We start from the raw sequence: 26,087 nt of genomic DNA, 5'->3' as shown, positions 1-26,087 counted from the left end.
CTTTCAAAAATGAATGGGGACCGCGCAAAGTACAGACTATCTTACAAGTTGGTAAACTAGAAAAAGGAAAACCTTAGGATATTGCAGTTTTCCCCTAACTCTACTTAAAAGTGCTGAATGACTATTCAAAATGAGAGTGAAGGAATTCCAGTTGTGTGATTCACGAGGTAATGTACCCGATTAGTATCCATGAGGAGGCGGGTTCCATCCCAGGCTTCGCTCAGTGGGTTAAGGATCCAGCATTGCCCGTGAGCTGTGGCGTAGTTCGCAGAGGGGCTCGGATTCCCCGTTGCTGTGGCTGTGGTGTAGGCCAGCAGCTGTAGCTCCGATTAGACCCCTAGCGTGGGAAGTCCATGTGCCGCACCTGTGGCCCTTAAAAAAAAAAAAGGGAAGAAAAAAGAAAGAAAAAGAGAAAAAAAAGAGGAAAAATTTTGTCAGCGAAAAACCTCATGCTGTACTTTGAGGTATTGGAGGCCGTTGCCAGATAATAGGCAGGAGAGATTCCCAGGTTGGGGAAGTGGTGGGGATCTTGCGGCAGGAGTTTTCCACATCTCTCCCAATGGTTGAGAGGTGGCAGTACTGTCAGTCCCTTGCTAGTAGCGCTGTGTGTGCATGTTATATTTACCTATGTATCCTTAGCATGTGGCCTTGAGGTGGGGTACCTAATGAGACTCTAGGAGCAGCAGACTCAAGCATGCTTGCCTGGGTTTGAGACAAGAGCAATCTTAGCAGAATGTCAAGACCTTGAGCTCTCTCTGAAGAGTTCCTTGCCTTTCCTTGGAAGAAGGAGTTTAAAATGCCCCTGTGGCCACATGACTCCTTTTAACGACTTTGGGTTTGGGGGCAGAGTGCCACTATGAGCTATAACTGTTTAGTTATTACTGGAGCAGAGTTGTATTGACTGGTGGGAGATGAGGCCGGAGCACAAGTCTGGGGCCAGTAGTGAGGAACTTTGATGTTAGGCTAAAGGATTCAAGCTCTTAATGGATCCTGGATCCCTGCTCACCCACCCACCCACCCATACCCCCACCCCCGAATTTGGTTCTGCTTTTTCCTAGGCCCTCGCTCCTCATGTTCCTGTGTTGTGCTGGGCTCATACTCCATCTGGCCTCTTTTTTTAGCCCTGGTTCTGCTCTGGCTCCTCACGTGCCCATATTGTGACTGGCAGATATTCCTAAAACCTTTGCTTAACTTTGCCCTAATTAAACTAATTAGAGAAGAGACTCACACATCACAGCCCTGCCATGCTGAAGCTCTTTACTCTGTCTGGCCCTGTCTTCCTAAAGGACAGAGAGGCTGCCATTTTTCTGGCTGTGGCTGCATGCATGTGGCTACCTGCATGGCTTGGTGTCCTAGGAGCTTGAGGTTCAATAAGCATAGCCTTCAGGCCTGTAACCTCTCTGCCTGCCAACTCTTTCTGCTGCTCAAGAGTTCCTGTGAGTACAGCAGGGCTCAGGAAAATGAAGTGCTGTCTACAGCTACCTTGGCTGTGCAAATAGATGTTTCTAGCAGGGACTGGGTAGAGCAGCAGGCTTACTGGTTTGGGATTTGTTCTTTATTTGAGAATAAACAAAGAACTAAAAATTAAAAAAAAAAAGAACTCCTGCCAACTGTTGCCCTCCATGATCCTGTTAGATTGACCTGGTCTGAACTTGCTTTCAAATTTGGTTAAATTATCCACTTTCTTTCCTTTTTTTTTTTTTTTGTCTTTTCTGGGGCCGCACCTGTGGCATATGGAGGTTCCCAGGCTAGGGGTCTGATTGGAGCTGTAGCCGCCAGCCTACGCCAGAGCCACAGCAACTCGGGATCCGAGCCACGTCTGCAACCCACACTGCAGCTCACGGCAACGCCGGATCCTTAACACACTGAGCAAGGGCAGGGATCGAACCCGCAACCTCATGGTTCCTAGCAGGATTTGTTAACAACTGAAGAATGTTTTCTGCTTCTTAACACATATGATTAGCATAATGAAAGAAAAATCATGAAAAGGGTAAACTTTGGTTTATACTCATACTTTTACAATGGGCTAGATGTTCTCATATTTCTAGTTACCTCAGATATTTCCCATATGAGCTTGAAGAAGTTACAGTATCTACGGTGGCATAAAAAGTGGCCAGGGGAAAATTTACATTTAGATTTTAATTTTTTGTTGTTGTCTTTTTGCCTTTTCTAGGGCCACTTCCCGTGGCATATGGAGGTTCCCAGGCTAGGGGTCTAATCGGAGCTGTAGTCACCAGCCTACGCCAGAGCCACAGCAACGCGGGATCCGAGCTGGCTCTGCAACCTACACCACAGCTTATGGCAACACTAGATCCGTAACCCGCTAAGTGAGGGATCGAACACCACAACCTCATGGTTCCTAGTTGGATTCATTAACCACTGAGGCATGACGGGAACTCCCAAATTATCTACATTCTATTCTTCAAGTACCTATGCCCTCTCAACCTCCCTTTTCTAGAAAGGTAGGTAGGCTTTGGTCCTTAATGAAGATTGCTCAGCAGACTAATTAGTAAATCTTGGGCTGTAACACCTGCTGTGGGGAGGCAGTTGACGTCATCAGTATGGATTCCTGCCCCAAGTTTAAATGATTGCTTTCAGTAACCTATTCCTTAGGAATGATATCAGTTTGATGTGGAGGAGGTTTTAAGTTCAGCTTCTAGGTTTGCAGGAGTCTCCCTGTCCTAGCACCAGTTGGCTGAGGTGGGACAGGGTCAAGGTTTAGAATCTTGCAGGTGGGTTTTCCTGTAGAGTCAAGAATTGGAAGTTCCTGGAAATCCTGGTATGGCGTAGTGGAAATGAATCTGACTAGAAACCATGAGGTTGCGGGTTCAATCGCTGGCCTTGCTCAGTGGGTTAAGGATCCAGCATTGCCATGAGCTGTGGTGTAGGTCACAGATGTGGCTCAGATCCCACATTGCTGTGGCTGTGGCGAAGGCCGGCAGCTACAGCTCTGATTGGACCCCCTAGCCTGAGAACCTCCGTGTGCCACGGGTGTGGCCCTAAAAAGAAAAAAAGTATGGAAATTCCTTAGTGGCACAGCAGGTCAAGGATCTGGTGTTGCCATAGCTGTGGCACAGTTCACAACTGTGGGGTGGATTTGATCACTGGCCCGGGAACATCCACCTGTTGTGAGTACTGCCAAAACGAAAAAGCCTCCGTCACCTACTGTGGATGCTAATTAGCATACTGATTAGTTTGGGGAAAGAAGCTGGCTGATAGTCCCTCTAGACCTTGTAAGTTGCTAACAGGGTTCTGCAGACCCTAGAGTAGACTCAGTTCTCCTCTGGGTAAGGCCCTGGCTGAGGTCCCGACAGACAGCAGAACTGAAATCCCTGGCAAATGGAACTTTGGGGGTAATCTTGTTCCAGGGAACTGGCCTGTGCTTAACAAACCCTGCTGAGAGGGGTCTGGGCCCTTGGGAGATCTTTCCAAGTAGGAGTGGGATAATGGACCCAAACATGATTCTCAGTTCATGTGGGTATGTGCCTGAGTCTTTTTATTTTTTATTTTTTTGCTGCACCCACGGCATGCAAAAGTTCCCAGGCCAGGATCAAATCCACACCATGGCAGTGACAATGCCAGGTCCTTAACCTACTGAGCCACCAGGGAGCTCCTCTCTGATCTCCCTATCAAACTCTGTGCTCCCAGAAGCTGGGTCTGTTGACCCTCAGAAACCCCAGTATCTGGCTCGGGGTCTAACACAGAGTGCTGAACACATTTTAGTTGAATGTATGAATGAAGCAGGCACCTCTTATTCTACTTTTAGATCTTAAATTCTGACAGAGCTGTATGGAGCCCAGTTCTAGCAAGCTTCCAGGACCTGAAGTCACCAGACCCCACATGGAATCAAGGGCCACATGTTCAGCTGCTGCTCCCTTGGAGAGACAGTTCCGAGTTCTCATAGGTGTTACTGGGAGTGTTGCAGCCTTGAAGTTGCCTCTTCTAGTGTCAAGACTTTTGGATATTCCTGGCGTGAGTATCCCTCCTAGACATGCATGGCAGCCTCTGGCATTGGAGAGCTCATGCTCTGAGGCCAGCTTGCTTTTGTGCAGTATGCTCAGCATTTTCTTTTTCTGTCTTTTTCTTTTTAGGGCCGCACCCGCAGCACATGGAGGTTCCCAGGCTAGGGGTCCAATCAGAGCTTTAGCTGCCGGCCTACACCACAGCCACGGGAACGCCAGATCTGAGCCAACTCTGTGACCTACACCACAGCTCACAGCAACGCCGGATCCTTAACCCACTGAGCGAGGCCAGGGATTGAACCTGCATCCTCATGGATCCTAATTGGGTTCATTAACCACTGAGTCATGATGGGAACTCCTCTTTTTCTTAATCATGATGTTTGTGAAAGTCTTCCTTGTGCAGTGGTATGAGGTGGATGCAGGAGGCAGAGACAGATGTGACAGTCTCACCAGGAGCTAGGATAGGTGGTGTAGACAAAGGGTGAGGGGAGGGTTTCGGTTCCCAAACTCTGAACTTAGTTTCCTGAGGTCATGGTGTGGGAGAAAGGCTGGCTGGAGCAGTACAGTGAGTTCTCAGTGTCCCTTTGCTACCCTGGGCTCCCTGCCTCTGCTTTCACTCCATCCTGGACACTGCAGCTCTATCCTCCCTCCTTTTATGACACGGCTGTCCTGTTAGTCAGAAGGCACTGGAGCCTTAGGGGCTCCCTGTTGCCTGCAGCTCTGGTTTTAGACTCTGTTTAGAGATGCCCAGGGGTCACAACAGTATGTTGGGGTGGAGGGTTTAGCCCTCTGCCCTTGGTCAGATCACCTCAGCTTTGACTGGTTTTATATATTGGGGTTCTGGGGCAGATTCTTTTTGTGGGAGAAGTTCAAGGCTTTAAACAGTGTGAAAGCCAGCAGGTGTGAATCCTTCTCTCTCATCTGGTATCCTAGGCCCTTCGACTATCACTCTCCCACTGCCCCACGTTCCATCCCGAGGGCCTTTGCTCTGGCCCAGCCCTTGCCAGGCTGTGCCGCCCTCCCTATTCCTTTCTGCCTTTTCAAATTCTCCGCAAACACTTCACACAAAAGCCAGGATTCCTGCCTGCCACAGCCCATGTGGTTTTGCTCCCTTCTCCTTTTTTTTTTTTTTTTTTTAATTTTTTAAATTTTATGGCCATACCTGTGGCATATGGAAGTTCCTGGGCCAGGAACTGAATTCAAGCCACAGCTGTGACCTGTGTGGCAGCTGTGGTAACACTGGATCCTTTGACCCACTGTGTGGGGCTGGGGATTGAACCCGAACCTCTGCAGCAACCTGAGACACTGCAGTGGGCTTCTTTTTTTTTTTTTTTTTAATTTTTGTTGTTGTTGTTGCTATTTCTTGGGCCACTCCCCCGGCATATGGAGGTTCCCAGGCCAGGGGTTGAATTGGAGCTGTAGCCACCGGCCTACGCCAGAGCCACAGCAACGTGGGATCTGAGCCGTGTCTGCAACCTACACCACAGCTCACGGCAACGCTGGATCCTTAACCCACTGAGAAAGGGCAGGGACCGAACCTGCAACCTCATGGTTCCTAGTCGGATTCGTTAACCACTGCGCCACGACGGGAACTCCCTGCAGTGGGCTTCTTAATGCACTGTGCCACGGCAGGAACTCCTGTTCCCTTCCTTTTGATGTGTTTGTGGGAGAAGGTGAGTGCCACGTCTTACTACCCCACCATCTTGATCCAGCTCCCCTGCTGCTCCCTTCCTTTTAAAACTCATTTGATGTATTAAAGAAAAACTAGAAGTGGTAAAAACAGATTTTATTCAGAAAAACTACTGCAATAAGGCAAAAGAGGCCTCAGTTTAGAACTGGGTTTAAAAAAAGAATAAACAATCAAACAAAAAGATTTTTTTAAAAAATAAGAAAAAAAGTAAAATTGAAAAAAATAGAACTGGGTTTAATTTTGAATACAAGAAAAGGTTGAGACATATAGCCAAGGGTGTTAAGCTGATGTGCTTTTTCCTTGCTTGTATCTGCGCCGCGTGTAGCTCAGATGGGTGTACTAGAGTGTCCAGCAGGGGGCAGTGCTCACTTGCAAATGACTATGTCAGGGTTTTTTCTTTTTTCTTTTTTTTTTTCTTTTAAACTTTCCACTAACTTCTATCCAGAAAGTCACCCCCTCACCCCACCCTCCATGCTGGGATGATCAGTGAAGCAGGCAGCCAGGGATGCCAGTCAGGCCAGAAGCAGGAAGGGAGGAGAGTGTTGTGGCTGCTCTGAGGCTGGGCACTGGCGCTTCTGGGGCAATAACCTCTTTGGCCTGCCCCCTCCTCGTGTTCTCAGAACCAATGGTAGGAGCTGGCTAGCTAGAGCCTTCAGGGCAGGAGGCCTGAAAGGGGTGGCTGCAGCCACAGCCTCTGCCACCACCCCCTGGGGAGGGAGGGAGCCGCACAGTTCCCTTTTCCCATAGCCCCAGAACAAGTGAATTTCCGGACTGGGGGTGGGTGGGGGCAGGGAGTCCTATCCCAGGAAACAGATGGGCAGCCTCAGAGCTGAGGGAAATGGCAACTCCACCGCTTCCTGCCATCCCACACAGCTGGCGTTTATAGGGGTGTGAGGAGAGGGTTGCCTGAAGCAGGGAGGCTCTCCAGCCCACCCTAGGCCTTTTAGCCCAGCCACTGCCGCTGCTGCTGCCGCTGCCGCCACTGCTGGGAGACAGGCCCTGTCTGGAACAGGACTTGGCTCCCTCTCTGGCTGGAGTTGAAGCTGAAAGTCAGGCGGACAGAAGGACAGTGACCTGGGAGGGAGGACTTTCTGACTTAGCCTCCGGGAGCCTGTCTTTCTCATTTGAAAATAAAGATGATGACTGCCACCCATCCCTTCAGGCTGTTGTCAGGGCTGGGGGAGGGGAACACAGATGAAACAGTTTGTCATCTGGTGCCAAGGACTAGGCGTAGCTCCTAGCACGCGGAAGCACTTAACAGTGTTTGTTTCCTGTCCTTCACCCTCTCCTTTCCACTGTTGTCGTGTCCTTTGGGGCGGCCACATGTAGTGTGTGGTGTTGGGGTTGGTGAGATGGCCCATGTGGAAAGAGCTGTGGGAGCCACTGTCCATCTGCTTATGTGGAGGGGCCCACTTCCCTCTCATCCTGTGGATGGGCAGCTCTCCAGAGAGCCTAGATTTGCTTAGTAGGGTCCTTGTGAGGTGTTGGTAACCAGAGGGGAGGATCCCTGCGTGCCTTGTGTTGGCCCCAAGGCGGTGGCCTTCCCCCCGCCGCCCCCCACTTCCTCACACTCCCTGATGGTACCATCTCCCTAGAGCCCTCCTGGGTCTTCCCCGCCCCACCCAGGAGTTGCCTTTGTCCCTTGGAATGGTCCTTCTCAGCTCTTTGACTAAGGCATGCGTGAGGCTTTCCTGAGCTCCCTTAGGGATCCCTAGATTTTGACTAGCAAATGAGCAGCTGGGGTGTGGGTGGCAGGGAGCTGGGTGATTCTGCAGACCTGGCTGAGAACCACTCCTGTTCACCAGTGTGTTCAGGCTTCCCAGGAGGACCACTGACCTGGAGCCAGACCAGGGAGACTGTGAGGAGGTGATGGGGAGGGGCGGATTTGGTCTTCTACCTCACACACCAGCAGGTGGGGAGGGCGGCCACCAGCAAAGAAGCTTTGGAGCCTTTATTTGAGCTTGACGAGCTGGACCAGCCTGCCCTCAAACGAGGCTGCTGGGCATAGCAGGATTTCTCACCCTGGGACTCTGGGCAAGTCAGGTCTTTTTTATGGCCTGCAATAAAGCAGGGACTGGGTACTCAAATGATATATCTCCAAGGTCTCTTCCATCTTGAGTGGTGGAAGATCTTAGATGTGAAGACAAAAAGGACCAGGACTCGAAGGCAGCCTGAGAGAAGGTCCTGGGGTGCAAGAGCTGTGGCTGTTTTGCCGTCCTGCCATTGTCATGTAATTGGGTGACCCTTAACGGCTGAGCTTGTGGCTCAGTTCCTGCCTTCTGGTTGGCACCGTCCTCACTGTGGAGAAGACAGACACCTCTCTAACTTTTGCTGGGCAAGTGTCGGCAGGGCTGAGAGTCAGAAGAGGATTTCTAAAGGTGAAGAAAACCTCCCATCCTGGGAGTTGGCAGGCCTGGAGCTTAGAGAAGGCTAAGTTTACAGAATGCCTGTCAGAATATTCAAGGCCATTAATTAAGAGTGAGGGGAGAGGGCCTTATTCATATGCCGAATGAAATAAATTCTGCTCTTCTGGAGGACTATTTTGGCAATTATCTGGAGAAACCAAAAATAGTCACAGATTTACCCATAGGATTGAATGCTGTGAGGCACAAAAGTTCACCGGATGTACAAGGATGTTCATTATAGCCCTGTTTATAATTTCAAAGCAAAACTGAAAAGAAACAAAACATCCAACAATAAAAAGTTGTGATGCAGTTACGGTTCAGCCTCTTGATGGATTCCGAGGCAGCAGTTCAGGGAATGGGTGGCCCTAACATGCTAATGTGAGACGGTCCCGAGACAGAGTGAAAGGAGCAAGGTGCTGGAGTTGGCAGGCCACGGCCCACAGGCCACATTTTGTTGCCTGTTTTTATATGACCTGCAAACCATACAGACGCCAGCCATTTACAATTTTACTTTATTTTTAGTTTTTTATGGTTTTAAATGGTTAAAAAAAAATCAAAAGATTTTGTGACACATAAAATTATATAAAATTCGGATTTCAGTGTCCATAATGGTTTATTGGAACACAGCCACATCCATTCAAGTGTTGCCTGTGGCTACTACAGTCTTGCTGCTACAGAGTAGAGTAATGGTGACAAAGCCCGAAGTAGTATCTGGCCCTTTATAGACTAAGTTTGCCAACTGCTGGCATTTAGTGTGATTCCTTTTGTGTCTTCACATATCCGAGTTACCGCCTGTGATTTTTCCCCCAGAGGTGGTTACCCGTGTGGAGAGATGCAGGCAGGAAGGGAGACTTGTATTTTGGGTGATGCTGTTCAGTTTTGATGTTCTAACCTCTGTATGTGTGTTTATTTTTTAAAGTCAGTGAGGCTTTCTATGGGGGTACTATGGAACATTTTTTTGGTAACTTTATGTGCCTCCCGCCCACCAAGGAAAGGAGAGCAGGAGAAACATGGCCTGGTTTGAGGTTTTTTTTTTTCCTTTCCACGTGGGGCCACCTGCCTGCTCTGTGGTCCTGTTTTGGACACTGGTCTATTTAGCTGTAGTCCTCTGAGGCATTTGTTTGGGCCTCTGCTGGCTTGGCTGCCACCATCCTTCTGTGCCCTGCTCCCGCAGAGAGTGAGCTCCACAGGCCGCTGGTCAGAGGCAGCCAGCCCAGGGCCAAGGAGTCCTGCATCCAGGGTCCTTCCCTGAAGCTTCAGAATGGTGTCCCTAGCAAGAGCTTCCATAGTCTGTTTCTCTAGTTTCATTCTTGAGAATTTTTTCTTGCTGGGGAAGGGCTTGGAGGGATCGGTAGCTTTGTCCTGCTCGAATGGCCAGAGAGGGCTGTGTGGCCAGAATACCAGCTTCCCCAGGAGGCCTGTTTGGCACCAGAGGAGAGAACAGCAGAGCCTGGTGGGAAAGGGCAAGGGTCACAAAAGGGCTGGGATGGCATAGTGAGCTGGAGGGATCCCTGGAGGCCCTGCGGTCCAGATGGCTCATGGCTCAGAAGGGGAAACCAGACCAGAGAGGAAGAATTTGCCTGAGGTCTCCAGCCAGTGAGCTGGCAGAACTGAGGCTCAAGGCCAGTTTTCCTGATTGCTGTCAGCAAGTGAACTTGAGGACCTCAGATCTGGAGCTCAGATCATGGGCCTTCTCTGCTTCACCTAACCACGGCCAAGAGGATGAGAATGCTCAGGCAAGTGTGTATTCCTGCCTGGTCTGTCTTGCTTTATGGTCAGGGGTCATACATATCCCACCCACCTGTTAGATACACTGAACCCTTACTAGCTCGGGCTCCCGTGTGTGTAGTAGGCTCAGTAAATGTTTGTCAAGTGAAGAGATATCGCTGAGAGACATTGGGAAACCCACTCAGCCAACCAGAACGCCCTTGGGTATTTGTTCATGAGGCCACCTCCTCCACAGCTCCCCCAGCTGCTCACTGCACCCAGAGTCCTTTTTCCTAGACTATACCGGCCACCCCCATGCTCAGTGGGGTCAGGCACTGCCAGTGTCAACACTGGGTGGCCCAATGTCAGGGTCTTCTGCAGTGTGTGTGTCAGCCCAGAGGCCTGAGCCAGCAAAGTTCTGGGTTCCTTGCCTTGTGGCAGGTTATGTCACGCCTGGGGCATCCTCTTTAGGGTTCTCAGCAGTCCCCTGTGGAGCTCTCATCTCATGCTCTACTTAGAAACACCTGCTCTTTTCTGGCCACTCAGCTAGGGGTTCAGCTGGGGCTCTACTTGTATATAGAGCTGTGCTATCTAATACAGCGGCCACTAGCCACATTCAAATTTAAATTTAAATTATTAAAACTAAATAAAACAAAAATTCAGTTCCTTTGTTACACCAAGTGCTTAGTAGCCACATGAGGCTAGGGGCTGCCATACTGGACAGCACAGGTGTGAAACATTTCCAACACTGCGGAGAGTTCTTTTGGAGGATTCTGTAGAGTAGCACTTCTTAGCTGCCTCCCAAGGGGCACTGGACAATGTCATTTTTGGTTTTCATACTTGAGGAAGGGGGTGCTACTGGCTCATGGTTATAGTAGGTAGAGGCCAGAGATGATTGTGGAGGTAGATGTTCAAGCATGGGATTTATCTTATTGTTTGACTATGGCAGTCCTCCACAGGCCCCTTTGATATCTGCCCCAGAATCAGCCTGGGCCAGACTAGGGGCTGAAAAGTGAAAGAGGAGGTATCACCCCCAAATTCTGTTTTCCATTTCCTTTGCCAGACTCTCCAGGAGCTCCAGGTGGGATTGCTGATGTATCTTTAGCAGAGAAAAGGAAACCAGACTTGCCAACTGGTTTCAGGAAGGAATCTCTCTAAACATCAGGCAAGATGCAGGCAGTTTGTAAAATAAGGTCTGGCCAAGCCCTGGTCACATCACACAGAGGTTCAGGTTAAAAACATTAAGCCATGGGAAGTTACCGTTGTGGAGCAGTAGAAATGAATCTATGAGGAACTATGAGGTTGCGGGTTCAATCCCTGGCCTCTCTCGGTGGGTTAAAGATCTGGCCTTACCGTGAGCTCTGGTATGGGTCGCAGACTCAGTTTGGGTCTGGCGTGGCCGTGGCTGTGGTGTAGGCTGGCAACTTTAGCTCTGATTTGACCCCTAGCCTGGGACTCTGTATGCCGTGGGTGTGGCCCTAAAAAGCAAAAAAAAAAATAAAAATAAAAAAAAAAATTAAGACATGAAAACAGTTGCCAGGAGGCTAGGCACAGAGCTGCCTTTTAGGAACTCTGAAGTGTGTGAGGGATTGTTTTAATATCCAGCTCTGCTTCTACCAGGCCCCAGGAGAGTGTAAGAGAAAGCCGAGGAGAGTGCCTGTCCTCAGGAGTTTTCTACTCTGCCAAGACTCCTTAGCGTTTGCTGGGGGAAAGGTCAGGGTGTGAATAGTCCAAGTTATTTGGTATCTCAGAGGGTAACATAAGATGCTGGGTTTTTTAAAATTTACTTTTAGTGTGTGTAAACCCAGAGCCTAGCTCTTGGTTCCTAGGACCTTTTGGCAAACAGAATGAAAATGAAAGAACAAAGCCCATAGGGCTGATGAATCAGATCAAGTGACATCCCTCTAAAACCGGAGGAACTAGTCTGGGCCTGCTGGAGTCTGGGTCACTGCCAAGGAGACATGGCTGCTTCGTAGGGGTCAGGGAATGGCATTGGGAACATGTGCTTCACGTTACTCTTTAGGTGAAGACTTTGCCCCAAGAAGCTCCCTAACAGTGACTGTGTAACCTGGGCAGGTAGCCGGGAAGGGGTAGATTGAGTGCCTGGGGGAGGAGCTTAGAGGGCAAATCTCAAGCAGCAATGATGGACCAGGGTGGGGGGCCTATTTGGCCCCCTGGTTGGAACCCCCAGGAGCCAGGCGAAGGCAGTAGGAAGGCTCTGAGACTCTGAGGGGGCTGTGGGAAAGAAAGGGTAGAGCTGAGAGGGAGGAGGGAACCCCTAAACAGGGCCATCACCAAACTGAAACTGTTTGTGAAGACTGACCCTAGGCACAGTCCTCACTTTGAGAACTGACAGGCCTTTTGGGAACTGGGAGAGCAGGGGAACAGATCTTCAGGAAGCAGCTTTCCAAACTTCAGAATAGAGAGGATAAACTAGGGTGATCCTAAGCGGCAAATTGCTCAGGATAGTTGGGAAGCTCTTAGAAATGAAAGAAAGTAATTCCCCCAAGGAATAGAAGGCAGGGATCAGAAACTGATCTGGCCGCCTGGGAAGGAAACTGGAAAAATAGTTAAGTGGAGAGGAGGAAGCATCAACATGGATAGACCCAGAAAGTATGCTCCTAAGTGAGATTAATCAGACAATAAAAGACAGGCATGATATGATGTCACTTACAGGTGGAATCCTAATAAAAGGATACCAATGAACTTACTTGCAGAACAGAAACAGACTCACAGACTTTGAAAAACTTATGATTACCAAAGAGGACAGGTGGGAGGGATGGACTGGGGGCTTGGGATTGGCATCTGCACACTGAGGTATGTGGTACCTGCTCTATAGCAGAGAATGCTACTCAATATTCTTTGAAAGAATCTGAAGGAGATTGATTGTATATATATGTAGGACTGAATCACTTTGTTATACAGAAGAAATGATCACAACCTTGTAAATCAACTGTACTTAAGTATAACTTAATAAAAAAAAGATAAGATACTCTAAGTTAGGTTCCCAATTAACACTTAAAGAAAAAAAATGGAGAGGAGAACATGTAACCAAAGATGAAGGTAGACTACGGTCCAGAGGCCACCAGAGTGAGCTGAAGCTTACTGTGAAACTCAGGATGACCAAGAGGGCAGTGGGACAACGCCTGGTCCTGGGGGCCAATGGTATAACACTAGGGGGGCACAGAAGGAAATGGGAGGGACTCTTAAGTCCCACTTTGTGTTTTCATTTTTGTTTTTTAGGGCTGCACCTGCAGCATATGGAGGTTCCCAGGCTAGGGGTCCCATCGGAGCTACAGCTGCCGGCCTATACCACAGCCACGGCAGCACAGGATCCGAGCTGCGTCTTTGAACTACACCAAAGCTCACAGCAATGCCAGATCCTTAACCCACTAAGTGGGGCCAGGGGTTGAACCCGAATTCTCATGGATACTAGTCGGATTCGTTACCACTGAGCCACCATGGGAACTTTGAGTCCCACTTTGTTTTCATCTTTTCTTTTGAGCTTGAAAAAGTAGGACAAGTTGTAGAAGTGACTTGAACTCAAGTTGGGTGATTTGTCTCCTGACCTGGGCAAATTCAGTCCTCAGGCACCGAGGTTATAGTTGGAAGTGTGGGATGTGTGGGAAACAGCCAGAGGCTGGTGGCTGGAAATGACTAATGTTCATTTATCAAAAAGGCAAATTATTCTAGACAAGGCTTGTGAGCCCTTAGAAAAGAACTTAGAAAATGGTTGTCACTGGGGCTTGACTGGGCTTATGGGAACAAGCCATATTTTTAGTTAATTTTTGGGGGGATATTCGAGTATCTCTGGATTTGGTGAGGCCTTTGATGGAATCTTGGGACATTTCCCCCTGGACCACCTGGTAATGTTGTCAGCATGTCTCTACTCAGGCAAAGGGTACATTCTTTTTTTTTTTTTTTGTCTTTTTGCCATTTCTTGGGCTGCTCTCGCGGCATATGGAGGTTCCCAGGCTAGGGGTCCAATCCGAGCTGTAGCCACCGGCCTACACCAGAGCCACAGCAACGCAGGATCTGAGCTGCGTCTGCGACCTACACCACAGCTCATGGCAACACCTGATTGTTAACCCACTGAGCAAGGGCAGGGACCAAACCCGCAACCTCATGGTTCCTAGTCAGATTCGTTAACCACTGCACCACGACGGGAACTCCAAGGGTACATTCTTGATTCTTTTCCACCCCAACCACCTAGCCTGTGGACCTTGGGGAAGGGCTCTGCTCTTGACCTGGTTCTGTTCATGATTTGGGTTTGTGTTTCAGGTCTGTTGATGGTGTGCTGGCTGAGAACAGGCCAGGGGGAACAGGATTGAGATTTTAGGAGCTCTTCATAGATTGAGCAAACAGTGGGCCAACTCTGGAAAGGTGAAATTCACCAGGGAAATGTGAAGGTCTGCACTGGGGAAAGTAACAGTGCAGGTAGTTTGGAGCTTGTGGTTTAGTAGCAACATGGGTGAGAAGAGCTCATGAGGTTTGGCTGATTGCAAACCCCATATACATCAGCAGGAGGATGTGGCTTCCAGTAGAGCTGATGTGGGCTCAGGCTCCATCAGCAGACACTCAGTGGGTGCCAGGAACATGATGCTCCAGGTTCCCTGAGCCTAGCAGGGTACCACCTTCTCAGACCCCTTCTTGCAGAAGAGATGGCTTCCACCTCTGAGGTCTTTTTTTTTTTTTTAGGGCCGCACCTGAGGCATATGGAGGTTCCCAGGCTAGGGGTCTAATCGGAGCTGCAGCTGCTGGCCTACACCACAGCCACAGCAACGTGGGGTCCAAGCCTTGTCTATGACTTACAACACAGCTCACAGCAACACCAGACCCTTAACCCACTGAGCGAGGCCAGGGATGGAACCTGTGTCCTCGTGGATACTAGTTGGATTCGTTAATCACTGAGCCATGACGGGAGCTCCCACCTCTGAGTTTCTCAATTTGGGAAAATTAAATCTTATTTCTTTTGTAATTTTCACCTCACTATTTTTCTGTTCTCCCTTTCAGGAACTCATTATTAGTCAGATTTTGGACCTCTTGAGTTGATCGTCTGATTTTCACATCTTTTAAAAATACTTTTAGCCATCTATTTATCTTTCTGTTCTACTTTCTAGAAAATCTCTTCTAAATTTACATTGAATTTTTTTTCACTATTTGTAATTTTAATTTCCAAGAGTTCTTCTTTGTTCCCTGTATGTTCATTAACAACAATAACAACAAAAATCTGGGAGTTCCTGTCATGGCTCAGTGGTTAACGAATCCGACCAGGGACCATGAGGTTGCGGGTTTGATCCCTGGCCATGCTCAGTGGGTTAAGGATCCTTTGTTGCCGTGATCTGTGGTGTAGGTCACAGGTGTGGTCTGGATCTGGCATTGCTGTGGCTGTGGCGTAGGCCGGCAGCTACATTTCCGATTTGATCCCTAGCCTGGGAACCTCCGTATGCCAAGGGTGCAGCCCTAGAAAAGACAAAAGAAAAAAAGACCAAAAAAAAAAAAAAATCTGATCTTGTCTGATCTGATCTGCTAATGCCTCCTTCCACTTCCTTATCTTATATGTTGATGTATCTTAACCGCTAGTTTTGGGGTTTTGTTTTTGTTTTTGTTCTTTTTTTGGTCTTTTTAGGGCCGCACCCCAAGGCATTATGGAAGTTCCCAGGCTAAGGGTCTAATCAGAGCTACAGCTGCTGGCCTACGCCACAGCCACAGCAATGTGGGATCTGAGCTGTGTCTGTGACTACACTACAGCTCCTGGCAACACTGGATCCTTAACCCACCTATCAAGGCCAGGGATCGAACCCATATCCTCATGCATTCTGGTCAGTTTCATTACTGCTGAGCTACAACAGGAACTCCCCTTTGTTCTGATGGTTTTAAAAATCCCTTTAAGGATTTCCCTTGCGGCATGATGTCAGTCACTGCAGAGGTTCAGGTTACTGCTCTGGTGCAGGCTCAATCCCTTGGCCTGGGAACTTTTGCATGCTGCAGGTACAGCCAAAAAATTTTTTAAATAAATAATCCCTCTTTAAAAAAAGAAAAAAAAAACCCTTTTGTTTTGGTGGGCTTTTGGGAGGGAGCAGAATTTAATCCACTTTGCTTAACTGAAAGTTTATTCTTTTATTTAAGCTTTATATAGCTTTCTGTCTTAAATGTGTCTTTTTAAACACATTTTGATGTGATTGATGGATTTTTAAAACATTCAATATGAGAGTCTGGATTTTGATTAGGGAGTTTAGCCCATTATATAATTACTATAACTGCTATTCCCTTAGAACTTACTTTGGTATCTTATTTAATGCTTTCTACTTTTTGTGTGTTCTCACTGCTGCCTTTCCCCTTCTTTCCCTATCCTTTATTGTATAGATTGAATTTACTTCTGCTGGTTTGAAAGTTATATATTTTTCTTCCTATGGTTACTTCTAACTTACTATGCCCATATACCTTACTTTATTACTATCTTGCTTCTTGATTCTCAGCACTGTCCTGCCTTCCTCTGCTTCTCCACCTGTCCTGGTCCTGTGACATCTTCAGGCTGGGTTCCCTGAAGGGACATCAGCTCCGTTCATTTGCCGTCTTGTTCAGAACTGGACAAGTCTTGTTCAGGGCTGTCCTAGAAGGGACTCCTGTGCTCAGTGGGAGTTTGGTTTAAACGACCTTTAAGAAGGTCCCTGAGGTTTTGTGCAAGTTTTGGGGAGGGTGGATTCCAGGGGGATGTCAGCAGGAGAATGGATGAGTCTGGGAGCCCTGTATTAAACCTAGAAACAGCAGACTTTCTGAGGTGCTTTCACAGTCTGCCTCTCTGAGACGTCTCTTCCTTGGTTCCAGCATTTCTCTTAGGTGCTGTGCAGCACAGTGTCCCACAACCCACAGACTGCAAGAGACAAATAGGGGCCTTGGTGAGATGACAGGGTGGGGACCGGGTTGAACTGACACAGGCACACCCCATCCAAAGAGGAGCCATTACTCAATACCAGCAAGTCATTATCAAGCAGGAATGCGGGCCCAGCAGTGCCAGAGCAGTCAGTTTTTTAAAGAGGTCAGGATATTGGATTTTCTTTGTGAAATCTCCCAATTTGCACATATAGGCTTAAAAATGTTTATAACCCCATGCAGGCCAAATAGCACATCTGGCTCAGACACTCCCACCATCACCCTTGTTCTGGTGAATCAATGATTCTGTCCTTGACTTTTTTCCCTGCTGGGTAAATGTCTCCCAAAGATGTGATTTCCTACACATCCCCGCCACCTCTCTGAGCCCTTTTACTCTGCCTGCTTGTTAGCCTAACATTTCGTTTTACAAATGGCGGGAATTGGTCTAGTGCTGCCCACACCACCATGTACTCTTTCTGTTAAGCACCTTCACCACCCCCTTTGTGTGCATTATTAATTTATTCAGTAAAGGAGTAGTGTAGACAGGAACATCACTCTTGCTCCTTGAGTGTAGGGCACACAGGTTTGGTTTTTCTGGAGCCTGTCTGCAGCCGGAGCCCACGAAGCCTTGTTCCTAGAAGTACAAGAAGGGCCTCTACCTGCTTGCTCACTGGGCTCTGACTGCAGATGCCAGGTGCCGGGCCCCAGCTCCCCAGTGCCTTGGCCTGCAGAGGGCAGAGCTGCAGTGCAGCCCAGAGCTCAGACCCGTGAGCCTCCTTGGGGTGGCCCCTCCTGCCTGCCATAGCCTTTGTGGCCCTTTTGCCCTCAGTTCTCTTCCCGCCTGCCTCTGCCCAAACAGCAGGAGCCTGCGGCGTTATATACACGGGGCAGTCGGTGACTCATTCCTCAGCAGCCCCTTGGATAGGGAAGTGAAACGGCCACACCTGGTGAGGCCTGACCTTTGGGTGACAGCGGAAGTAGCTATGCAAATGTGAGGCTCGCTGCCTTGGAGGGCAGCCAGGCTGTGAAGAAAGCTCTTGCCTGGCCTGGCCCCATGTGGCCTGCAGGCCAGTGGCTCTGATAACAGTTTCTCTTTCCTTTCCTCCCCCCTTCACCTCCACTTTTTCTTGGTGACAGCTAGAAGTAGCAGTGGTCACAACTGAGAGGGCTAAACATTTCTACAACCCCCAGGATGTTCCTGTCACCCTCTACAGCGACGCTGATGAATGGGAGGTCAGTACTGGGGGCCCCTGGGGCTGAGTTCCATCCTGTTTGTACCAACAGGACAGGACTGCCCTGCCTGCAGCCTATGGTCGGTGGCCGGAGCACATAAGCCAGGCTCAAGTCAGCGGTCAGGGCTCTCTGGGCAGAGGCGATGAGGAAAACATCTGTCTAGCTTCTGGCCTGCGGGAGGCCCAGAGTCTCCTCCCAGCTCAGGCAGAGCTCAGCTTTGGCCCCGTGCCTGAGTGTGAGTGTCCTTGTACTTATCTGGGCTGATGAAACCACAGAGGAGCTCTGTTCCCACCACCCTTGTCCACGTGGCTCCCAGTGTCGAGAGCGCCTCACTTCCCACGGCTGCTGGGCTCGGCTTCTGCTCTCCCACGGAGGGGCGGGCACTGGCCAATTCACCAGACGTCGAGTGTGGGCCTCACCGGGGTGCCCTGCCAGGCATTTTTAAACATTCTCAGCCTAGAACATTTCTGGCTGGCCCGTCCTCCCCACCCCTCCCCCTCCATTTCTCACCGCCCCAGAGCCCTTCCCCTGGCTTGGACAACCCAAGCATCCGCCTCAAGCAGACAGGCCAGGAGCTCCCTGCCAGATGTCAGTTCTCTTGAAAACCAAACCATAAAGGGAATAGCTCAGAGAGACAAGGGGCGTTTGTTTCCTCAGGCCTGGTTTCTCTCAGGCTCTTGGCTCCACAGCCGGTGCTCACCAGCTTAGCTGTGAGAGGGGTTGCTCAGGTGGTCTCCTTCTCCTTCCTGACTTAGTGTACCTGCTCTGGGTTGGCCCTCCCCCCACCCCCATTTCTCCCTCCACACTGAGGGGGTGGCCAGCCTGGTGACCCCACTTCCTTCCCCTGCCAGATGTGGAAGTGCCGATCCGATCCAGTTCTCCACATTGACCTGCGGAGATGGGCAGACCTCATGCTGGTGGCTCCTCTTGATGCCAACACTCTGGGGAAGGTGGCCAGTGGCATCTGTGACAACTTGCTTGTGAGTGACTCCCTGGGCATGCCTCCCTCCCTGGACCTCACTCCCAGTTTGCTGAGCGCAGACTGCCGCTGTGCAGGGTTCTCAGCTTGGAATCATTTACAGTGGACCAGTTGGCTCAGGACACAGTTTTCTGGGCCACCCCGCCCCCCCATCTGGTCTCACCTGCTCTCCTGCAAGTGGCAGAAGGCCAGGTCTTGGCAGGTTGCCCTCTGAGGGTGTCCACCTCTCCCCTGCCCCTCGACACTCAGGTCCTTTCTCTTTGTCTCTAGTTCCTGGGCTGCCCTTGACATGCTTCTCCGCTGGCCTCCCTGCCCAGCCCTGTCGCCTGCCCCTCTCGGCTCTGCCTTCTCACCAGGATCTGGGTATCCACATGGGCAATCTGATAAGCGTGCTCACTTCCTCATGGATCTCACACACTTATCTCTCCTATAGCTTTAGCCGCTAGGCTGAGCTGTGGTTTCCTGTATGTACGGAAAGCTTAAAGAGGAAGAGAGAGAAAGGGTGAGAGGCTTGGGCTGAAGGAGAGGAACAGGAGTCCAGCTGTCCAGAGTGTGGATTGGCTTAGGCGTGAGGGACCTCCCGGGAGTTGCTGTCCTTAAAGAGCCTTTGTCCACATGAACATCCAGGGGAGGCTGGGTGCCATCCCCTCCCTCTCCTTCCTCCCTGTCCCCCATCACCCCTTCCTTCATTCCGAGAGCTCTTACCGACCATGTACCAGGCCCCATGTGGAGGGACACAGGGAGCTCACAGTCTGGAAGGAAAGGGTTTTGGGGTCTGCTCTGGTATGTGGTACAGTGACACACCTGCACAGTGTGTGGACACTGGAGTCACACCTTACACAGTGCTGGGTGTGTAGTCGGCATTCAATAAATACTTATGGTATGTATGACGTAATTAGTAATTTGACTTTGGCTAACAGCCAGGAGGTTTTCAGAGTTGAATATGATGAAAAAGTGACTAACGGAGCTGGTTTTGAGGAGTCAGATAGGAGGTTTGTCTCCTCATATGCTTGCTGATGGGTGTTTAAGGCACTTCTTGAAGAGCTGCTGGTGATTTAAGCATCATTGAGCACAGGTGATCAGAAAAAGAGCAACACACAGATCGTGTTGTAGGGCAGGGGCAAAGGAGCACAGAGGAGAGCGAGCCTAGGGGCAATGTTGTCAAGAAGCCTTCCCAGTGGGGCTGGTGCCAGGCTGGCAGGGCGGCTGGAGCAGGTCAGGCTCCCGGCCACTTTCATCTTCTTGGCTGAGTGTTGTGTGTAGCCAGCACCGTCTCACCAGATCTCCAGGCTTCCCACCGGCTGGCGAGCAGCCAGCTGATGTGACAAAGCACACTGACCTCCAGGAGCTAAGCCCCGGTCTGGCCAACTTTGTGAGGTCTCCTTCCTTCCTTCTGAAAGCTGTTTTCCTCTTTTCTTCAAAGCTCACCACTCCCTGAAATCTTTAGGGTTTCCCTCCTACTGAGTTGGCTGCGCAATGGATCATGTTCTCAAGATGAGCCCCGAGGCCCTTGGCCTCAAAGGTTGCATTTGAAGGCACAAATACTTCAAAGAACTGAAGAGCTTTTTTTTTTTTTTTTTTTTTTTTTTGGCTTTTTAGTGCTGCACCCGCAGCATATGGAAGTTCCTAGGCTAAGGGTCGAATAGGAGCTGTAGCTGCTGGCCTATGCCATAACCGCAGCCACAGCAATGTGGGGTCCAAGCCACATCTGCTACCTACACCACAGCTCACAGCAACGCTGGATCCTTAACCCACTGAGCGAGGCCAGAAATCGAACCTGCGCCCTCATGGATGCTAGTCAGATTCGTTTCTGCTGAGACACGACGGGAACTCCAAAGAACTTCAAGTCTTATAAAGTTTAAACTATTGCCATCATGATCTGTGGCTCTGTCTTCTCTCAGAAGATATTTTTTCCTTATATAACCCCCAAAGACACTTGCCCTGCTTCCTCCCTCCTTCAGGTCTTCTTCCTTTCCAGTATCCAGAACTTGGGGTGCTATCAGGGCAGCGTGCTAGGCATGAACCTGTGCTCCCAATCTCTGGGCCCTGGGCCTGGGTGAGGTGCATCTGTCCTCTGGCCCTTCTTTGTTCTCAGTAATGCAGCAGATCCAGAAAGAGAAGGTGACTTTCCTGGGTCACCAGTCCAGCTGGGAGCTGGTCTTCTGACACGGATCCAGGGCTTCTCTTCACCCAAGTGGATTCCCAGGGGCAGAGCCTGAGGTGCTGCACACAACATTGGCCAAACAAGTGACTGTGGGAACTGATGCCTCCTTTCAGCCCTCCTACTGCTGGAAGGTTTGGAGGAGCTGTGGTTTGTCCAGGAAACGCTGAGCTTTGAGATGGGGTGGGAAAAGCTAGAGAGGTGGGGGGGCATGGAGATGTTGGGTTTGTGCTCTGGCTGGTGTGTTTTGCTTTGAGCGCCTTTAGAAACCCCAGCCCTGCCTCTGCCTCCCACACAGTCAAGGGGCTCTTCTAGGGATGCTCATGACTTCCACAGAAGCAGCAGGTGGCACGTGGCCAAGAGGAAGTGTGGACTGAAACTGTCCACTCATAGCCTGGTTGCCTCATTACGAGGACTGGGTGGGAAACAAACACTGGTGTCTGGGACGACGCAAGCAGCCAGATCCTGAGGCTGTGTGCTGTCCCACTTCCTTCCTGTCCTAGGAGAGGGCAAGGGCACTGAGAAGGACAGGCATTTTCTCTGGCCTGTTTGTGGCATTGTTGTCTGGACTCCCCCTCTTTTCCCAGACAGGATCCACTTCAGGGAAAGGGTGTGTCAGCCGCTATCTCCCTAAAGGGTCCACAGCCCAGGCAGAGGCACCTGGAGCAGTCAGAGCCCAGGGGAGCACATTCCTAGGGGACTCAGAGCTTATTTCTCCCCGAGACACCCCTATCCTTGTTATAATAACAGGAGCTACTATTTCTGGAGGCCATACTTTGTGCCAGGCCTTGTGCGAAGAGCTTTATAAGTGAGCACACACCCTCTGTCCTCATGACTGCTCGGTGAGGGGGCTTTTGCAGAGAGGAAGCTGAGACTCCTGGCGTGAAGGAACAAGTGTTCAAGTTCTCATGGCTAGTGACAGCAGATAGCGCAGCAAGATTTGAACCCAGGTCCACGTGATTGCAAAGCTCACGGCACTGAGGACTCTGTGAGCTGCTTCTGTCTGCAAGGGCCGGCTCTGGGGAAGACATTGCTTGGGCACAGGGAGCCTTGTTTGCACAGGAGGAGAGGTCTGCTTAGAAGTGGCTGGGTCATTGCCAGAGTTGGTAGAGCATCTCCTGTGTGTAGCCTGTGGGGAGGTGAGAGGACCAGGGGACATGGCCCCACCCCGAGGCTGAGACAGCTCCACAGACAGCAAACTGAGCCCACAGTCCCCCCACCCCCCTCTTCACAGACCTGTGTCATCCGGGCCTGGGACCGCAGCAAGCCCCTGCTCTTCTGCCCAGCAATGAACACTGCCATGTGGGAGCACCCCCTCACTGAGCAGCAGGTGTGCCAGCTCAAGGCCTTCGGCTATGTCGAGATCCCCTGTGTGGCCAAGAAGCTGGTCTGTGGAGACCAAGGTGGGTGTCTGGCCAGGCTCACAGCTCATTCCTACGGCCTGGGGCTGGGGCAGGGCTCAGCTTCAGATCCTAGTCTGCTGTGACCTCAGGTAAAACCCTTCTCCTTTGAGCTCGGCTTTCTCATCTGGGAAATGGAAATGGAAATTCTTCCTTGTCAGAGTTGTTAGGATTAAATGAGACAGTAAAATGCCTCGCATCTTCCCTGACATGCAGCCCACATAGTTCAGATGGCTACTGTAACCATTCCTGGGACTGTCCGGAGGGTTTCGTGGGAGGGACTGGATGGGTCTGGCTCAGCCCTGGTCCTGCCCTTCCCAGGCCTCGGGCTCTGGGTGGGGCACTGGGGAGCACTGGGTGGGGTGGGTGGGGAATGGTCCCCTGCCTCAGTCTGCAGGGTCACAGTAGAGCTCTGCTCCCCAGGTCTGGGGGCCATGGCTGAGGTGGGCACCATTGTGGACAAAGTGAAAGAAGTCCTCTTCCAGCACGGTGGCTTCCAGCAGAGTTGAACCCGGGATTCCGTCACACATGTCCCTCCGCACTCAGCATGTTTTCAGGCCAAGTTGGTGAAGAAGGTGGCCTTTGACAAAATGGGGTGAAGACTCCCTGCATTTGCTGAACAGGGATCTGACCTGACCCAGGTTAAACTAAACCAAAGGCCCAGGTCCCAACTTCTTTCAACCAGGAGCCACCTGCTTTCTGGAGTTCTTCTCCAGCTTTTCCTGGGATGGGCGCAGCAAGTCCGAGGAGCAAGCTGCGGTATTGTGCCTGTGCTTCGGGAAGGGGACTTAGGAGTGACTGAGAAATCTTGATCCTCCATGGCGCCCAGGAACTGCTTTTAGAAAGAGCCACGGCTGGTGATCCCCAGGCCTTTGGAGCTTCAGCTCTTTGGTGGGTACAGGGAAGCCTATGAATTGGCGGGACCATGCTGTGAGAGGAGTACTGAGAATAAAGAAAAGTGACTTTTGGGGAGACTCCGTTCTTCCTTTATGACTCCATCCTTCCTTTACAGCCTGTCCGGGGTTTTGGTGATTAGGGGCATCGCTAGTTGTGGCTGGGGAAGGGTCTGGGCTGGCAGCTGACCAGCACTTCCTAGTCCCCATGTCGTATGATGATTAAGGGCAAGGGCCTTTGCAGCCAGACAGCCCCTCGTCAGATCCCAGCTCTGCCACGTACTAGCTGTGGGACGTGGCTCAGGGCTCAACCTCTCTGACCCTCACTCTCCTCATCTGTATTATCCTACCTTCATGGAGTTGCTGAAAGGATTAAATGAGATAATATGTGCACAATGGCCACCCTGCTGCCTTTACGTAGCATCAAATAAATGTAAGTTAAAGCTAGTTGTGTGTTCTTGTCAGTGAGCTTTCTTATGTTTACTGAAATAGACTGTCTCATTTTGGGAAAAATAAAATCCCCGGCCCTACGCTGACATGCACTTTATGCAAGTGACAGGTTCGCAGCCTGCAGAGTTGGAACCTGTCCTAGAATGCAGGCCCCTTGCTTCCTGGTGTCATCCTCATTAGCTCGCTGTGCCTGAGATGGGGCCTGGGTGTCTGAGCCCCCACAGTAGAACACATGGGTGGGAGAAGTAGACTCCAGAGAGACTCATGCTGTGCCCTATAAACCTCTGCTACTCTGCCTTTGACCTAACTGCCCTTTGGTGGCTGCGTGGGGCAGGGGCTTGTTTGCCTATTTGGAGCTGAAGTCGGAGCAGGTTTCCTGCCCTCTTGCCTTTCCAGGCTGGCGTGAGTGGGTTCCCTGTGCATGCCCTCAGACCTCTGCAGTAGAGGTGCCTTGCAGGAGCCCCAGGAAGCCTGCCTGCTGGAATCAAGGCCTCCAGCAGCCTCTGAGAGCTTTTATCTCCATGGCACTTGACTTAATCAAGTGACCCTTTGGGATAAAATTGCTTTAGGGCATCAAAGAAAAAATAACTAAAATGGTAGCACCAGGAACCGACTTCATGGGCTGGTTTGGGGGTCGGGCCTTGGGAGGACCTGGATAACCAAAAGCCAGAGGCAATTCCAAAGTTCCATTAAAAATTCTAGCTTTTTTTTTGCTTTTAAGAGCCACACCCTCGGCATATGGACATTCCCAGGCTAGGGGTTGAATTGTAGCTGTAGCCGCTGGCCTACACCATAGCCACAGCAACGCCAGATCCCAGATCCGAGCCTTGTCTGTGACCTACCGCAGCTCATGGCAAAGCCGGATCCTTGACCCATTGAGTGAAGCCAGTGATTGAACTTGGGTCCTCTAAGTCATAATGGCAACTTCCCAAAGTTCCATTGGAGTGGTTTCTAACTTTCCTCCTGTCCACAACACCTTTCCTTTCCCTCTGCAACCTGTTAGTGAATGGAAAAGCTTCCAGTTTTAATAGAAACTGCTACCATTTACTCTGTGCTTATTGTGTGCAAGGCTCTGGGCTAGGCACTTTAGGGAAGACAGTTGCTCAGGAGACCTGCTACAAAATGCCCGTTTTAAAAGGCTATGAGGGAGTTCCTGCTCTGGTGCAATGGGCTCAGCAGCATCTTGGGAGCACTTGGACACAGGTTTGATCCCTGGCCTGGCACAGTGGGTTGAGGATTCAGTGTTTCTGCAGCTGTGGCTTAGGTTGAGATTGCGGCTCAGATCCAATCTCTGGTCAGGGAACTCCATATGCCCCAGAGGCAGCCAAAAAGAAAAAGAAAGAAAGAAAAAAAAAAAGCTATGGGAGTAGAAGTTCATAGGCCTATGTCTGTGGCTGCTCAGAGCGGGACTGAACCTTGCTGGCCAGAAGGAAAGAGATCCATGTGGACGTGAGCCAGCTAAAGGTCTACCGCTGCATCACAGCAGTCCTGCATCTTGTTGCCCATTTTTTTTTTTTTTTTTTTTTTTTTTTTTTTTTTTTTTTAGGGCCACACCTGTGGCATATGGAGGTTCCCAGGCTAGGGATTCAATCGGAACTGTAGCCACTGGCCTACGCCACGGCCACAGCAGCTCTGGATCCAAGCCGCATCTGCAACCTACACCACAGCTCACAGCAACTTCCTCTACACAACTGAGCAAGGCCAGGGATCGAACCTGCAACCTCATGGTTCCTAGTTGGGTTCGTAACCACTGACCCACAAATGGGAACTCCTTGTTGTCCATTCTGAATGGGGGTCTGGATGAGTGGTTGAGGGCTGAAAAGCCCAGCTGTTTCCTGAGCCAGGTTGGAGCTGAGGAGAGGGCAGTTAGTGGCTGAGCTACCTTTACCTGTCCTTGTCTGCCAGAGGGGTGCTAAGGTGAGAGTGATAACTACCACCCTGCCTAGTAAAAATCAAAGCTCTTGAGGTTGCCATCATCTTGGGTAGAAATGTTTCTCAGAGAAGGTGCTAGCTTCGCTGATTTTTTTTTTTTTTTTTTTTAATAAGGGCCACATCTGCAGCATGTGGAGGTTCCCAGGCTAGGTGTCCAATTGGAGCTACAGCTGCTGGCCTACACCACAGCCACAGCAACACAGGATCCAAGCCATATCTGTGATCTGCACCACAGCTCACAGCAATGCCAGATCCTTAACCCACTGAGTGAGGCCAGGGAATGAACCCGAAACCTCATGGTTCCTAGTCAGATTCATTTCTGCTGTGCCATGACGGGAACTCCTTCCCTGATGATTTTTATAGAATTCTGAATGTTTGGTGGACCAGAACATTAGGGTCTGA

General features: G+C 50.3%; 1 protein-coding gene across 23 annotated transcripts in view; it reads left to right on the top strand.

The window, feature by feature from the left end:
• Positions 1 to 26,087, top strand: part of PPCDC (phosphopantothenoylcysteine decarboxylase) — an 83,035-nt gene that overhangs the window by 402 nt on the left and 56,546 nt on the right. For 5 of the 23 annotated variants that reach the window (XR_014808904.1, XR_014808903.1, XR_014808902.1 and 2 more), the window contains exons 2-6: positions 3,767 to 3,972; positions 17,775 to 17,870; positions 18,722 to 18,850; positions 22,245 to 22,413; positions 22,834 to 23,301. Coding sequence is in view for 5 of the 23 variants with exons in the window: in NM_001243368.1 (NP_001230297.1) it covers positions 3,790 to 3,972; positions 17,775 to 17,870; positions 18,722 to 18,850; positions 22,245 to 22,413; positions 22,834 to 22,919 (663 nt within the window). In the remaining 18 variants the exon portion in view is untranslated. Of the gene's footprint in view, positions 1 to 3,766; positions 3,973 to 17,774; positions 17,871 to 18,248; positions 18,599 to 18,721; positions 18,851 to 22,244; positions 22,414 to 22,833; positions 23,751 to 26,087 lie in introns of those variants that run through there. The other 18 variants (XR_014808909.1, XR_014808907.1, XR_014808908.1 and 15 more) reach the window with 14 other exon arrangements.

This window comes from Sus scrofa, chromosome 7, assembly GCF_054392235.1.
Source record: "Sus scrofa isolate SSC_HxYL_T2T_F1_AM1 chromosome 7, Sscrofa_HxYL_maternal_Yorkshire_Landrace_v2.0, whole genome shotgun sequence".
Lineage (NCBI taxonomy): Eukaryota > Metazoa > Chordata > Mammalia > Artiodactyla > Suidae > Sus > Sus scrofa.
The sequence above is the reverse complement of the archived record's forward strand: the minus strand, read 5'-3'. Positions and strand labels throughout refer to the sequence as shown.